This window comes from Festucalex cinctus, chromosome 8 (genome assembly GCF_051991245.1).
Source record: "Festucalex cinctus isolate MCC-2025b chromosome 8, RoL_Fcin_1.0, whole genome shotgun sequence".
Classification (NCBI taxonomy): Eukaryota; Metazoa; Chordata; class Actinopteri; order Syngnathiformes; family Syngnathidae; genus Festucalex; species Festucalex cinctus.
In genome coordinates this window covers 15,121,382-15,137,224 of record NC_135418.1, presented here as the reverse complement: position 1 = coordinate 15,137,224, position 15,843 = coordinate 15,121,382, and the positions used below count along the sequence as shown (strand labels likewise).

The window sequence follows — 15,843 nt, the reverse complement described above, 5'->3', positions numbered from 1 at the left end:
GTCTGAAAATGTTCATTCAGCACACTGGAAAGAATACTACAGTGTTGAAGATAAATCGTTGGGAAAATATTACGTGAAGTTTGAGATCAATGCATGCACATCAATGTAATAAAAATGCATCTCAACTTGTTTCAAAATATAGTTTATCTTCTGCAATAAAATGAAAAGTATATTTATGGCATTTGCAAATCAGCAAAAAAATTTAGTGGCAAGCATTCTGACCTTCATGTGTGTGTGTGGGGGGGATGAAGCTCAGCAGGCTCCTTACCAGCTGCCACCAGGAGTCCAGGCTGCAGTGGGGGGCCCACGGCTGAAGAAACATTGTGGAAATGTCCTAGCAGACAAGAACATCTAGATGGCAAAAAGTTGTTGGGACGTTGCGACTGGTGATGGATGTCAATCACGTCATCATCCTGTGACTGACAGGACTGAAGAGAAGTCAATGCAATGAACACATATAGGCTTTAAATGTATTGTTTGATGATTTTATTCCAATTAATTTTTATAGCAGCATGTAAATGCAATGTTTAGGTAATGTAAAATTTGGTTAGCTCAGTTGACTTTAATATGGTATTCCTACATGCTGCCACACAGAAAGCACATTTTCATGCACTCTAGTTACAATTGTGTGAACCAAATGATCAATAGGCTTATTTTACATTACAAAGGTCTATGTTGCACATACAGTATGACTATGGAAGGTTGTTCAGAATGTGGCAGATGTCTGGAATTCTTCAGGCTAAATTACCAAACTAATAAATTAAAAGTTTTTTTTTGTTGTAAAATTCAGTTGTAAAGAACTATTAGAGAAGTCGACATTTAATATTTGGAGTGGGCAACCATTACGGGTTACCTACAATAGCATTAAATTAACCAGAAACACATATCTACTCTATAAAGATGGGCTATTGGGGAAAAGTGTTTTGGGGTTACCCAGACTTCACCTTTTTAATAAAAGCTCACTTTTTATTCATCATATCAGTTGAGAAATTAATATAACCCATAGTGAAGACTGGTTAGAAGCAAGTTACTTTGTCCTTCAAATACTGTTTTGTATAATTTTCCATTTGCAGCAAACACCCTTAACACCTTTTTTTTTTTTTTTTAAGCATTCTAGTCATTTCTTCAGATAATCTGAAATAATGTTACTCTAAACTTCACCTTGCTAAAACTGGATTGACTTGATGGGCATTTTTTACGTACCACAGGCTACTGTCACTCCGTTACCACAAGAGCTAAATAGGGTTGGGCTCTGGTAACTCTGCTGGTGTGGCCACTCCTTTACAGACAGAATACCATCAGCCTGTTTCTTCCCTAAATAGTTCTTTAATGGTTGGGAGGTGCATGATAGCCTTCCTTCCAATTTTATTCTAGTCTTCCTCTCATAGAGCAATGCGTGTATGTGTATGCACATACACACGCGAACACATATTTGCACAAAGCTATTGTAGCTATTTGATTAAAAATCCTTCCATCTAGAAAAAACATTCACGTTCTAAACTGTATTTCTGATTCATTTAATGTCAACTTCATGGCTACTGTCAAAATTAAAGGCACAAATAAAAATCCATGCAATTTCAGGATATTGAAGGTGACGGTGAAAATGAAAAACATCTCACCACCTCTCCTTTTCCCATTGGAACAAAGAAAATCTTTTGAATGTAGTTAATTTGAACATATACCGGTTTCAATAAATGCCTAATTTGAGAATGGGACTATTACCGGTACAAGTTTCCTGTTTTTTTTTAATTTAAATAGCGTTCAACTGATGTCTATGTTGAAATACTTTATACACCGAAGACGTTTTTCTTTTTCAGCACACCGGTCACACGGAAAAATACAAGGCACTCATTGATTAAAGAAATAAACAGGTAGGAAGAATGTGCTGTGTACTGAATGACATCCCTTTTATTGCAAGCGGGGAAAAAGGTCATGTCATGAAAACCTCCCACACTGCGGTCCTCACGAGGAAGTCGAGAAGGATTTGTGGACAGCAGTGGTGGACGGGAAGACGGCCAGAAAGGAGAGCAGATAAGACTTTAATTGAAGCGATGATTTCAACAGAAGGTGTAGAAAGAGAACAAAGTCTGTACAATGATTAGGAGAGAACAATAATGGCACTTAAAGAATCAAGTTGAGTCGTGAGGCGGCCGTTTGTGTCATTCGGAGTGTAAGTGAATCACGTCACATTTGTTGTACAGTGGACATGTGACACATGGAAAACGATCCATGGATTAGTTTTAGAAACGAAGTCAATACTGGAAGACACGATTTGGGATTAGATTTAGAGAGGAGTTAAAAGGATGATTTTCAAATGACTAATAAAATTAATGAATCGATGTGGCCTTGTAGGAGGTACGCAAGTCATTATATAAAGGATTGATTTGAATTTAAAAGTCCATTACAGTGCCATAGCTACATTTCTAGGATCAATCCACCGCACTTTTGATCCACAAATGTACAAATTCTTTCCCCCCCAACTTTTTCCATTTATTTATTACAATTTTTCAACATTAACCATCACATTTCAAGAGCTAAACACTCTGTTTCCCCCCCCCCCCCAACCCAATTAAAACAAGTCCAGTCAGTGAGTACTGTGTAGAACCTGAAAGAGTCCTCAGAGTGGGGCAGAGTTGAGCAGAGGGAGAGGAAGGGAGATGATGGGAAAGGGACAGGTTTGAAGGAGGGAGGGCTGAATCTCCTCCCACGGGCTACTTCCACATGAGGAGAATATAAGCTATGTGAAATTATTCTTCTTGTGTTCATTTGCTCCTCTTCTTTGCCGTCTTCTCTACTCCACCTCCGCAGTGTCGTCTCCGTCTCCATCCATTAGCAAAGCAGCATATTTACTGGCTGAGCTGAACTTCTGAAAAAGACAACCAATCGGGCATTCTCAGCAAATTGCGCTCATGCAAATCAATCAAGTACATTATTTAGTGCCTGCTGCTGCTGGTTGATGGTGAGCTGGACTAAAAAATGTGGAGGAGGAGCCCTTAACCTTCAGGAACTGCCTTTAGCAACTATGACAACTGCCAGAGTTCAATGCCCAGTGACGGACTTACAGGGATTGGGGTTTCGTCGCATTTCTTTGGCTCTGGCGGAGGTCTTGCATCTCGGTCTCTTCTGTTATCCTTTCTATAGTCAGAATGAACCCGTAGGTTAACATTCATCAGCAGGACTCACAGCACTTGCCAAGAATACTCAAATTAAAAAAAAAAAAAAAAAAAAAAAAAAAACTACAGGAGCACAAGCCATCCATTAGGATCATCTACAAGCTGCTATCAATCATAGTCAAAACTTGTCTTCGAGCTCATGCTATTGTGTTACTGTTCAGCACTCCAAATGCCAACTGGATTGCGAGCATTTTTTTTTTTTTGAGAAAATGCAAACGTCCTGCTGCCTAAAAGTTGATAAAGTCCACAACATTCAAAACAAAGGTCGCATCATCAGTTGTGTAGCTTAATGTGGGCCACTCTTTGCAGATGCCCTCATGCTATCTCCCTGTCAGTTTTTGTTAACAACTTAAAGAGTTGCTAAGCTTGAAGTAGCTGACCTGTCTGCCTCCTTTCTTCGGTCTCTGTTGGGACCCTCTCCTCGCCCTCGCCCTGCTCCAGGCCCCGCAGGCCCACCTCGAGCCCGTGGGGGGCCCCGGTCCCGGTGAGCACCGTCGGCCTTGTTCTCATCTTAAAGGAGAAGCCAGATAGTTGAGAGAATGGTTGGACTGTAAAACTGTCGACTACACTTATAACACACTGCAGCAGAAAGGCCCATCCATGGCACTCACTGATGAATGGGCAATGAAAGACAGAGCATTAAACGGATTGGAATGTTCACTCCAGTGAGTCCTATTTCCCCCCCTTACTACTGCTTTCCACTTACAATAGGTCATAATTGATTACAGTGTCCCCCTGCTATTCGTGGGGAATTGAGACTGAGCCCTGCTACGAAATAGCAAAAATGAGTACCGTTAAATACTTGACGGACTTACTAAAAAGATTTAGACTTGTATATAGATACCACAAGATGGCAGCCAAGAACTATTAGATCGAAATCAAGCTCATCACAATTCAACATACAGTAGTTTCTTAGCACCAAGATACCACCAAAGCAATACTTTTTGTTTTGGCCTGAGCACCAAAATGACTGGATGAGTTTCTTAGGGAATGACAGATGGATTTCACAGGGGAAAAAAAAGAAAAAAAAGAGGTGAACAGGTGAATCCTCAAATCTTGAATATGCTGGGGAACACTGTACAATTTTGCATTTTTAATCCGTCATTACAAAATGACACAATCCAAACAGCAAAGCTTTTGTGCATATGTCCAATGAAACGTTTTTCATAAATGCCAACTGATTATTAGCCCCCACATCAGAGAACATACACGGGGAATATATAGAAAATGTTTGGAAAAGTGAAAATACATTAATTTCCTTTCTGAATAAACTATTCCAAAAACAAAAAAAAATATTGCAGGAATAATCTTTTATTTTGTAATACTGATGAGCTCTGTCACCAAATTTCACCACCAAGAGACAGTTGATGGTGAAATATCATATATGAACAAAAACACATGAAAAACACTACCTTATGGGGTATATGCCACGGAAGAGGCAGGACGTGATTTTGCACATCAGTTTGTTTCAAAGTCGGAAGCACAAGTATTTTAGACGCAGCCCACACGTCGCAAACCGAACCGGAAACAAATTGATGTGCAAAAACAGTCCCGGCTCTTCTGTGGCATATGCCCCATTGTCCTGTCAGTTACTTCCAAAGTACAGTGGAATCTTCAAAAATGAACAAATTTCATTCTGTGGTATGTGACATTGACTGACTTCCAAGTTCTTCTCATAAATAAAAAAAATCCCTTAGTAAATTAAACATATACCCTGTTAGTCAAACTATCACCAATATAAAATCCAACTCTATATGCACACCATAAAAAAATAAAAAAAAAACAAAACAAAAAAAAAACATGTCCATAACTCACAAATATAAACTGCTCCAACATAACACTACGAGTTCTGGCCACCCTGGTGACTGTTCCACCGATAATTAGCAGCAGATAGCAGACTTATCTGGTATGTTCTTCCGCCAAGTCACCACCTTTGTTCATATTAAAAGTTCCTCAATAGTTGTTTGTTTTTTTTAACTTGTAGTATGATAGTGTAATTAAAAGTATCTAATTACTCCACTGAAGCCATATAATCTATATACTGTATATAAAAAATGTAACTTTAAGCCATTTTACTGTATGCGAGGCACATTAATCTGGCTTTGTGGCTATAAAGATCAGACTTCTAAAAATTTTACATTTTTGTTTGACTCGCTAACAGTTATTCATCTTTAAAGATATGAACATACGTTTCCAATTGAAAACATGTATTATGTGAAAACGTATTATGCACTTAAGCTACAATAACAAAGGCTGAAAATGTTTTTATAGTGCAGTGTCACAAACTCATCCAAGTATAAAGAACTGTAAAGCATTTTATAATAAAGTGTAATAAAACGATACTATTAGAAAAGATGATGAAAAAGCAAAAAAATGCTGAATACATTTTTTAACTTTTGTAATTGTGGTATCACTGTACTCTTTAAGCATTAGTAAAAAAATAATCCCTTACAAATGAAGGCAGTTTGAACAGCAATGTTTTTTGGTCACCCAGTTTTGAGATGATAGTATCAGTTTTTGCTGTCACACAACAAAACTATCTGCTGACAAGTGTTACACCATTTCATTTCTTTTGTCAAATTTTACATTATATTTATACAAAAAAAAAAATAAAATCAATTAGCATTACTACTATCCTCACCATATCAGAGTTGATCACGCATCTATGAACTTGGCATGTTCCTTAAGAAAATGGCTTTTTTTTCCTTTTCAGCTGTGTAGTTTTGCCAAACTATTTGAAGTGTAATATAGACAAGGCTGAAGTTTGCTGAACTCCCCCACTGTGTCCCCATGCTCAGCCGTGAGCCTTACCCTTTCCGGATCCTCGTTCATCTGCAGAATTTGAGGAGCTAAAAAGGAGAAAAATATAAATCAGGGTATAATATTACGTAGTATTACACCATCGATGTACTTGATATAGGAAACGAAATTGTCCACCCACCTTAACTTTGGAGGAGCTGACCCAACAGGGGAGACTGGGGACCGCCCATCAGCTTCAGCAGAGCCGGCGGTGGCCGCACTTCTCTTGGCCCAAGCATTCTCTTTGGGGGGAGGTGCAGGCATCACCTTCAGCGGTTCCTTGGTGGGGGGAGGCTGTGATGAGGGTGCAGGGGATGAGGACTCATCTTCCCTCCCGCTGAAAACCTCATTCTCACCGGAACGCTCGCTGTCTCGACACCGGGACCCTAGCAGAATAAACCACGGGAAGCTTAATTTGTGTTGCTTGGTCGGAGCAAATTAAATTTCTATGTCCTGAAGTAAAAGTGTATGAAAATTATATAAGATAACTCTCACCTCTGCCAGAACCACTTCCTGGCTGAGAGGACTCACTTCCTGTACGAGATCTTTCAGTGTAACTTTCCTCATTTCGCCAGCTTGGGTCTCTGGACATAAAAGATTGACTCAAATGTTTAAGAATCTAAAAATGTATATTTTGCAATCCTTCCCATTTTAGCATAACATAATTACATTTTTTAAAGCAGGACAACCACATACTTGTCTCGTATCTTTCTGTCAGGGCCCCGGCTCTTGTCCTCTTCCAACTGCCTCTGCAGCCTCTCCTCCTGTTTTTTCAGCCTCTCTTCTACCTCCCGTTCTTTGGCTGCCGTGTCAACTGGTTTGGCAGCACCAAAAATGGAAGAAGCCCTGCTGCTGGAGGTCGGGGCAGTGGCTGGGGCAGAGCCACCGCCGCCGGCACCGCTACCATCTTCGTCCTTGGGTACACTGCGAGGCTTTAGATTCAACTTGGGCCTCTGCTGGGGAGCTGCAGGAACAACAAGCAAAATGTATATGGAGGAGTGATGCTCACTCCTTGAAAAACTCAGTACCACCATATTCCAAGCGCTGCACTCACCTCTATCGTCACGCCTCTCGTCCCGCCGGTCATATCGATCGTCATTGTAACGATCTTTGTCCCCAAAACGATCTCGATCGCCGTAACGGTCATTGCTACCTCGACTATCATCATAATCCCGACGGAAGCTACTGCCAAAGGCACGCCGGCCTCCACCACCACCACGAGAGTCAAAACCTAGAAAACAGAGAGCAAAAGGAGAATTGAAGATTTAAACAAATGTGAAGGATCATATTTGAAGCTTGAACGACAAACTGAAGTTCAAGTTGGTTTATCAGTTAATCACTCACCTCCTCTATCATAATCTCGCCGGTCTCTGTCATCATAGCGGTCCCGGTAGCGGTCTCTCCCACTGTCATAGTCCCGTCGCGGTCCATCCCGGTAACGATCCGACTCATAACGATCCCGCGATCCTGCAAGACATTTGTGATGTATCTAATTATTTAGCTAAAAACACTTGTTTGTAGTTCACCTTCAAGTTTGGACAAAATAAATAATTCATGCTACCTTTCCCACTGCACAGCGAAGCTATACTTATCTCAATTTGGGGCAGTTTTCCACTTTAAAATACTGATGCATTTGCAGGAAACTATCTGTAACTGCACTGAACTGCTGTACTACACGTACTTGAAATAGTACTTCCAAGTATCTCATTTTGCAAGTGGAAAACTTTATTTCCGCAACATCAACAATTTAAACTATAGTCACAATAAAACAACTAAACTTTCAATTAGCTCATGCTGAAGATCCAGTGTTAACACATTTTAAAATGTGACCCACTCTCTCCAAAGGCATCATCTCTCCTCGGCGGTGCATCGTCAATTTCTCCGCTGGGCCGAGCCCTCCAGTCACTGTCTGTCTTGTCGGGGCCCATGTCTGCCATTCTCCCACCGCGGTCTCGACCTCCCATCATTCCGCTGTCTCTCTCTAAAGAAGAAATCCACCAGTATAGAGCACATCAACAACAGGATTAGAATAGAAGAGAAAATATCACAGCACATCCCAGTACAATATATATACACATTTTGTACCTTTATCATTCGACTGGTCTGCTATATCCACACGGATTCTTCGGTTTCCCAGGTTCTTTAGGTAGAAATAGAATGGCATTAAATTTAAATACCTTTCCCCCCCCCCTTTTTTTTTTTTTACTGCATGTCATGTTTGCTTTGAAATTAGTGCAGAGATCTTCACTTAAAAATTCAACTACATAGTGAATTGCCTCACCTCCTCATTGAGACTTAAGGCCCTCAGGAGGGAATCTACATCATCAAACTCAGCATAGCCGAAACCCTTCAACCTTTCATGGTTGCTGGGTTCACGAGGCAGACGCACTGCACTGATCTGGAGACAGATATAGTAGAATAAATCAGCAACTGTCACCAACACCACATGCAACAATCTGAAAACTGCAAGGCTGCCCCAGTAGTTCCATCTCTGATGGCATGCAAAGCTTTACTTACTGCCAAGCCGCGGAAGAAGTCTTTGATGGATTCTTCAGTGATATCATAGGGGAGGTTACCGAGAAAGGCGGTGTATGGCGGGCTGCGGGGCAGTCGGGACCGGTCAATATTGGGCTCACGAGCTGAACGGGGAGCTGTGGGCAGGATGGACCGGTCAATGGGTGGGGCCCGGAAAGAATCCTCATCTGTGTGCCACGAAGTTGACACTGAAAAGAAGAACATAGGGAAACTGAATCACTCTACTGTTAAGATTCTTTTTGAACAACGTATTGGCATTTCAGAAGATACAAAAGGCTACGAACATGACCTGCCAGGTGTATTTGTGAAACAGTCTAGAGCAGACATTAGAAAAGCACACTTTGAACTTTATTAAATGAACACGGAATGACAGGTTAAACGTTGCAGTGGCCCTTGACATCCATGCCAGTTTCTCCCATGGCCTCTTTCAAATTAATTGCCCAGGCTATTTAAAATGTCATTTGTTTCAAATTAATTTGGGAAAAGGAAGAAATCATCTATTTGGAAAAGAACATAGAATTTATTTTTCCACATCAAAATGTATTTACAAAATGTAACTCAGTTTTGCTTTTTTAAGAAGACATTAACATTTCTTGAGTGTGTCACATTGTGCATGACATTTTTGGCCAAGGTGTAAACAAACTGCACCTTTCACTTGTTGGATACTCTTTTCAAACAATAGCTCTGACTTGCGGTGACAACTAAGTAAACAACAGCAAACTTATACAATATATGCTAACATTTTCGCTGTTGTTCATCCAAGTAACTTCCATTTTTTGTGTGTGTGCAGAGTACTATTACATTAGAATGAATGTAATTTGACTATTCAGAACATAGCCACATCCCCAAAGATAAAGTGCCAAAAATAAAATTACAGCAGCACAGAAATCTGCTGCCTAGAAGCGCAAGTTCAAGACAACACTGCTAAATAGTAGGGGTGTGAATTGCCTCGTACCTGACGATTCGATCCGTATCACGATTCATAGGTCACGATTCGATTTGATACCGATTAATCCCGATATGAATTTACAAGCCGATTGTTGCGATTTTTTCTACTCAAATTTAGAAAATACCGTTCAGTAAACCTATACATGTAGATTGTAAGATTTGTATGAAAATGTATTATTTATTGATCTGAAACTTCAGTTTTATAACTGTGAGCCACTGTATTTAACAAACAGGTAACTTTTTTCATGTTAGAAAAGCATTGAAATAAAATATTAAGGTTTAATGTTCCATTAATATAACATTCTTCCATGCTTAAGGGGTGAAAGTTAGACGTTTTTTTAAAAATATTTTTCCATCAAAACTGGATGTTAAAAAATCGATTCGGCTGCCTATTGAATCGATTCGAGAATTGCGCGATGTAGTATCGCGATATATCGCCGAATCGATTTTTTTGTAGGGGTGTTAAAAAAAATCGATTCGGCAATATATCGCGATACTACATCGCGCGATTCTCGAATCGATTCAATAAAAAAAAAAATCGATTTTTTTTTTTTAACTCATTCACTGCCTTTGACAAGTATACTTGTCAATTGTATGTTTTAGAGCGGTGCTAAATGGGGGCGAATCTGAGCATGCTCCACTGTAAATGTCAAACTTGGAAGCAACTTTACTGATGCCCAACCACCGGTAGATGACATCATTGCCCCATTTTCTAGGAAATAAACACAGTTTCAGAGTCCATGGGAGAAATGGCTGTATTTTGGCAAACCTACATTTTTCTACTGTCAATTATAAAAGAACGGGACGGGACAAAAAGTAGGGAGTCTATTCTGTTATTTGGTAGATTCGGTTTATATATAATTATTGAATGTAATATCACGTGAGTATTGGAAATGTAAAAATTTTCTATAATGACTGGCAGTGAATTTAAGAGCTCAGAATTGTTCATTCGGTAGTCTTACCGATTCAACGTCTTATCATCATTGCCTTTTTGTGTGTGTGTGTGTGTGTGTGTGTGTGTGAATCGATTTTTAAACTTCCATTTTTAATGGAAAAATATTCAACAAAACGTCTGACTTCGGGTTAGGATTCACACCTTGAGCATGGAAGAATGTTATATGAACGGAACATTAAGCCTTAATATTTTATTTTAATGCTGTTCAAACATGAAACAGATTACAACCTCTATAAGACTGAAATTTCAGATAAATAAATAATACATTTTCATACAAATCTTACACTCTACAAGCTTACTGATTAGTATTTTCTAAATTTGAATGAAAAAAAATCGCAACAATCGACTTATAAATTAGTATCGGGATTAATCGGTATCGAATCGAATCGTGACCTGTGAATCGTGATACGAATCGAATCGTCAGGTACTAGGCAATTCACACCCCTACTAAATAGTATTCAAATTTCACTGCAAAGAAAGGATAAAAAAATTTTAAGAGAGAGAGAGAGAGAGAAAAAACAAAGGATAACATTATTGGATTAACTCATTCACTGCCTTTGACAAGTATACTTGTCAATTGTATTTTTTAGAGCGGTGCTAAATGGGGGCGAATCTGAGCATGCTCCACTGTAAATATCAAACTTGGAAACAACTTTACTGATGCCCAACCACCGGTAGATGACATCATTGCCCCATTTTATAGGAAATAAACACAGTTTCAGAGTCCATGGGAGAAATGGCTGTATTTTGGCAAACCTACATTTTTCTGCTGTCAATTATAAAAGAACGGGACGGGACAAAAAGTAGGGAGTCTATTCTGTTATTTGGTAGATTCGGTTTATATATAATTATTGAATGGAATATCACGTGAGTATTGGAAATGTAAAAATTTTCTATAATGACTGGCAGTGAATTTAAGAGCTCAGAATTGTTCATTCGGTAGTCTTACCGATTCAACGTCTTATCATCATTGCCTTTTTGTGTGTGTGTGTGTGTGTGTGTGTGTGTGTGTGTGTGTGTGTGTGTGTGTGTGTGTGTGTGTGAATCGATTTTTAAACTTCCATTTTTAATGGAAAAATATTCAACAAAACGTCTGACTTCGGGTTAGGATTCACACCTTGAGCATGGAAGAATGTTATATGAACGGAACATTAAGCCTTAATATTTTATTTTAATGCTGTTCAAACATGAAACAGATTACAACCTCTATAAGACTGAAATTTCAGATAAATAAATAATACATTTTCATACAAATCTTACACTCTACAAGCTTACTGATTAGTATATTCTAAATTTGAATGAAAAAAAATCGCAACAATCGACTTATAAATTAGTATCGGGATTAATCGGTATCGAATCGAATCGTGACCTGTGAATCGTGATACGAATCGAATCGTCAGGTACTAGGCAATTCACACCCCTACTAAATAGTATTCAAATTTCACTGCAAAGAAAGGATAAAAAATTTTTAAGAGAGAGAGAGAGAGAGAAAAAACAAAGGATAACATTATTGGATTAAAAAAAAACTTATGTAACTTGTTATCCATTTCAGTATGCGCTGCCGCTCACCATCTCCATCTAAGTCATCCGTTTCATCAGCCCAGCTAGTGGTTTTGACGGGGTAGCTGGGAGCCGGGCCACTGCCTCCACTTTCGTCCGCCAAGAAGTCGGTGAGAGTGAGGGTCTTCCCCTTCTTATTCTTCTTCTTAGCTAAGGGAAGAACCACAGAGTTTGCACATCGTCGTTGCATGCTATCAGGAAAACTGCCACACATGTGGATCAATGAGAAAGTGTTGACATATTGAAAGGAAAAAAAAAAAAAATTTCTCAGTACTCTTAAACTGTAATCTATAGTGGAGAATGTCATTTGGCTGTGTTTTCCAGGTGGATCATCTTAACTATTCAGCCTCCATCCTTCCAGTCAATCCGGAGAAATGTTTACGTAACGCGGTCATGCATGCTCATTCCTAACTCGTTTCCACTTGCTATACATGTGCACTTTGAGTGTTTATGTAGCCGGTGACTGTGAGCTTCGGTTTCAGCCATTCACTGTACCTCCACCAATCTCACCACGTACTTTACTTATATGAGCGAGGCCAGCTGCAGAGACTGTAAACACGACAGAACCATGCATGCTCGGGGACGACGAGCTCGCACGCGCAGCCGTGCATGCTCCCGACATTTGATAGACATTTCCTCGGGAGGAGCAGTAATGCCCCTTGTGCATGCACTTAGGAGAAAGAAAAAAGAAAAAAAAAAGTGACAGACGTTTGGCTTCTACTTTGAAAAAAATCCACTGTTAAAGCTCCATTAGTGAGTTATATAAGTTAGATATGCTCTTGAGATGTAACCGAACGAAATTTTGTTGTACGGTATTTTACAATTACAATAAAGTTATAAAGTTTCTTCTTTATTCTAATGTCGGTTTGTTTCTATAGTAGTAATAAAAGTCTGTATGTGTTAACATTGCTGCTGTGAAAATGCATTTTTCCATATGAAATTAAGTTCACTAGTCCACTTTGGCAGATACCATTTATAAATATCATTCTAAACAGCATTTCTGCTTTGAGTAAAAAGAGTGTACAAAGAGCGGACATAAGAAACGACTAATACTGGTGATGACACACCTAGAAAGCATCCATGCATGAGAGAACATTCTATATTGTCTGAATGGCAAAGAAGTAAGTGCGAGAGCTGGGCTGATTTGTTTTGATCAGAGGCAGAAAAGGGAGCATAAAGCTAACTGGAAGCTTTATTGTGAATTCTAACAAATAATACACAAATAGCATATCGTGCGATTGATAACTACATCTTTCCAGCTTGCATGCGTCAGACACAACCTCTTCTATCTTTATTGTGGATTTTAATTGTTTTATTTAGGTCAGACCTGCAGCCATTTGACAGCACCGACACGTCACACGACAGCGTTTATGCGATAACTTCGTTGCTAACTTTAATTAATCAGTGAAAGAAAAAAAGAAAAAAGACAGATCCAATACGTGGCAGTAAAAAAACAAACAACAAAAACAAACAAACAAAAAAAAACACTTAATTTATATAGGTGACTCGTCCTAAAGATGCTAGCCGCAGCTTAGTCAGCACAGCGCGTGCTGACGGGGTGTGTATCCCTGCTGAGCTGGCTAGCTTTTACGGCCTAGCGCACGTCGCGACGCCACGAATCAAGTGCGCAGTAGTCGCAGCAACTTTCAACCGGGAAGGCTGCGGACGCCCCGACGATGAAAGGCCACCACCTTTATGTGTGGCATACGAGCTGAAGCGGTACAGCTGAACGGATTTATTTCCGCACAGACACCGGGGAGAGCGGCCGCACACGTGGGGATCATTCTCGCATAGCCCAGGCTGGTCGGCCCAACCCCTTGCTGCTTCGTGCTCGGAGACTTAGCTAGCCGTTTGCTAACACGTCATATAACAACAGGGTGTTTGTACTACAACGTTAACAAGTATAAAAAGACGCGACAGTTCCGACTTGGTGTTTTTTTGTTTGTTTTTTTAAATAATAAAACATCAACAACATGTGTGTAAAATATTCAAATGGTGCGAGTCGTTGCTTCGTGTAGTTACCCTCCTTCGGCGGTTTCGTATGCACCGGCTTAAAAATAGCAACAGACCTATTTTCCGCACAAAACGACGACAGGGAAATGAGCGGGGGTCGTACCTACAACTCCCAAACGCGAAGTGCCCGCTTATTCGTTATTAAAAACGGGCAGAATTGTATCCCAACCGACCCTGTCGGTTCACCCACATAAACCTCACCTGACGCCGCCATGTTGAAGAGTGAGTTCGCGGTAGTTCCCGGATGAAGGCGTCAGCGGGTTATTATCGGGAGCGCGCATTCGCGGTCACGAGCTCAACTGCTCCTCTCGCTTTGGTCAGCATCTCCGATCCATCATGGCATCATTGACTTGTTGCCATGATTATTCTCGCATATTTACTAGAGGTTGTGAAAGTACTCGGACTTTGTGTATGTCATGTGAAAAAAAGATGTCTAAAAGTAATAATAAAAAAAAAACACACATTGAAATGTAAGCAGCAAAGTACAATGTTTTTACAAATACACGTAGCTACATAGAATACCCGTTTATATAACATGGCACAACGAAAGAAAAACGTCTCTGCAATAGAACTGAATGATTTTGGAAAATAATGTACGTGACTTGCGTCGACATAATGTGCCCATATATACGATTGCGATTTAATATATGATTACTTTTTTCAAAGTATTCTTTCCATTTATTTATTTATTTATTTATTTATTTATAGAAACAAAAGCAATGACTTATTCTGCACTACCGTATATGCAATTGCAGTTTATCATAAATGTTTCATCCATCCATTTTCTTAACTGCTTACTCACCACAAGGGTCGCGGGGGTGCTGGAGCCTATCCCAGTAGGCGGGGTACACCCTGAACTGGTTGCATAAATGTTTAGCCATATAAAATAAATGCCAAGTGTACCTTAATTATTACGAAAGAGTATACTTTAATTACAGTTAACTTATTTTGACTTGCAGTCTTTTAAGCAGTCAATACGAAAACTTCCCAAAATTCAGATGACTGATTTTACTTTATGACATGGAATGTATAATGCTTATAAATCTGACTTGAAAGGGCTGTGGGTGATGAAGGATGTCGGAGTCCGACATCTTCTAATCTAACCCCTCTGGCCATGCATGACTAAATGCTGTAAATATTCAAGTAAACAATGAAGCTCTTGATTCTGGAATTCGCTTCATGGCTTTGAGAAGGGCCCATGTGATCTTTACTGTGACTGCACAAAATGACCTTTTAAATCTAATTATCCAGTCTGCTTATTCAAAAGAATGCTATTAGAATCAACTAACTTTAAAAAAAGAAAAAAAATCTTGTTAAAATCAACACAATTCGGTTCTATATTGGTGTGTTTCGCAAGTTTAAGTTTTTGAAAGATAAAAGTCGCAGTTGTGATAAAATTATGATTTGAAAAAGAAAAAAATTGCAACAAAAACATACCATACCGTGTGTTTTGAGTTCAGCGCTCTCTAGTGGCCAAAAATCAGCAGCGTCAAGTTACAAAGATGTGCCATGATGGCTCTTATCAACAGTATAGTCAGTATTAGGGGACAATTCATTAGGTAGTTACGCTTGCATTCGCTGTACTTTCACACTAATGGCATTCTGTGGTATTATATATTCTGCCATTCCAAATATAGGCTAATGCTGCTGTCACATAACATTTCAAGTAGGTATTAATCTAAATGTATTTATTATTCCATCTTAATCATGACCGAGTCATTAGCACATTTGCTTTACAGTGAAGTGGTCTATGTAGAATCTGCATGTTCTCCCTATCATGTGACTTTGGGCAAGAAGTGGGGTGCGCCCTGGACTGGTCGCCAGCCTCCTGTGGGGCACATAAACAACCATTCAGCCTCA

General features: G+C 39.5%; 1 protein-coding gene across 4 annotated transcripts; it reads right to left on the bottom strand.

Annotated features, from left to right (window-relative positions):
• Window positions 1–1,883: 1,883 nt before the first annotated feature.
• Window positions 1,884–14,327, bottom strand: eif4ba (eukaryotic translation initiation factor 4Ba). 4 transcript variants are annotated; one of them, XM_077528808.1, is made up of 15 exons: window positions 14,185–14,327; window positions 11,980–12,120; window positions 8,490–8,695; window positions 8,254–8,370; window positions 8,058–8,112; window positions 7,807–7,953; window positions 7,317–7,439; window positions 7,027–7,203; window positions 6,669–6,936; window positions 6,468–6,556; window positions 6,115–6,358; window positions 5,985–6,022; window positions 3,554–3,683; window positions 3,063–3,135; window positions 1,884–2,866 (listed from the first exon to the last, which is right to left on the bottom strand). In XM_077528808.1, exons 1-15 carry the CDS (start codon window positions 14,195–14,197, stop codon window positions 2,792–2,794), a joined length of 1,896 nt encoding a protein of 631 aa, XP_077384934.1. In that variant the 5' UTR covers window positions 14,198–14,327; the 3' UTR covers window positions 1,884–2,791. The 4 variants fall into 4 exon arrangements, with proteins under 4 accessions (XP_077384934.1, XP_077384935.1, XP_077384936.1 ...); XM_077528809.1 differs by lacking the exon at window positions 3,063–3,135; XM_077528810.1 differs by lacking the exon at window positions 3,554–3,683.
• Window positions 14,328–15,843: the final 1,516 nt, after the last annotated feature.

What these genes read in the sequence shown, in the direction of transcription:
- eif4ba (XM_077528808.1), bottom strand. An exon ending in GACAGAAAGATACGAGACAA is followed by an intron (nt 6,557 to 6,668) that starts GTATGTGGTTGT and finishes TTTTATGTCCAG; the next exon opens with AGACCCAAGCTGGCGAAATG. An exon ending in TGAACGAGGATCCGGAAAGG is followed by an intron (nt 3,684 to 5,984) that starts GTAAGGCTCACG and finishes TTCTCCTTTAAG; the next exon opens with ATGAGAACAAGGCCGACGGT.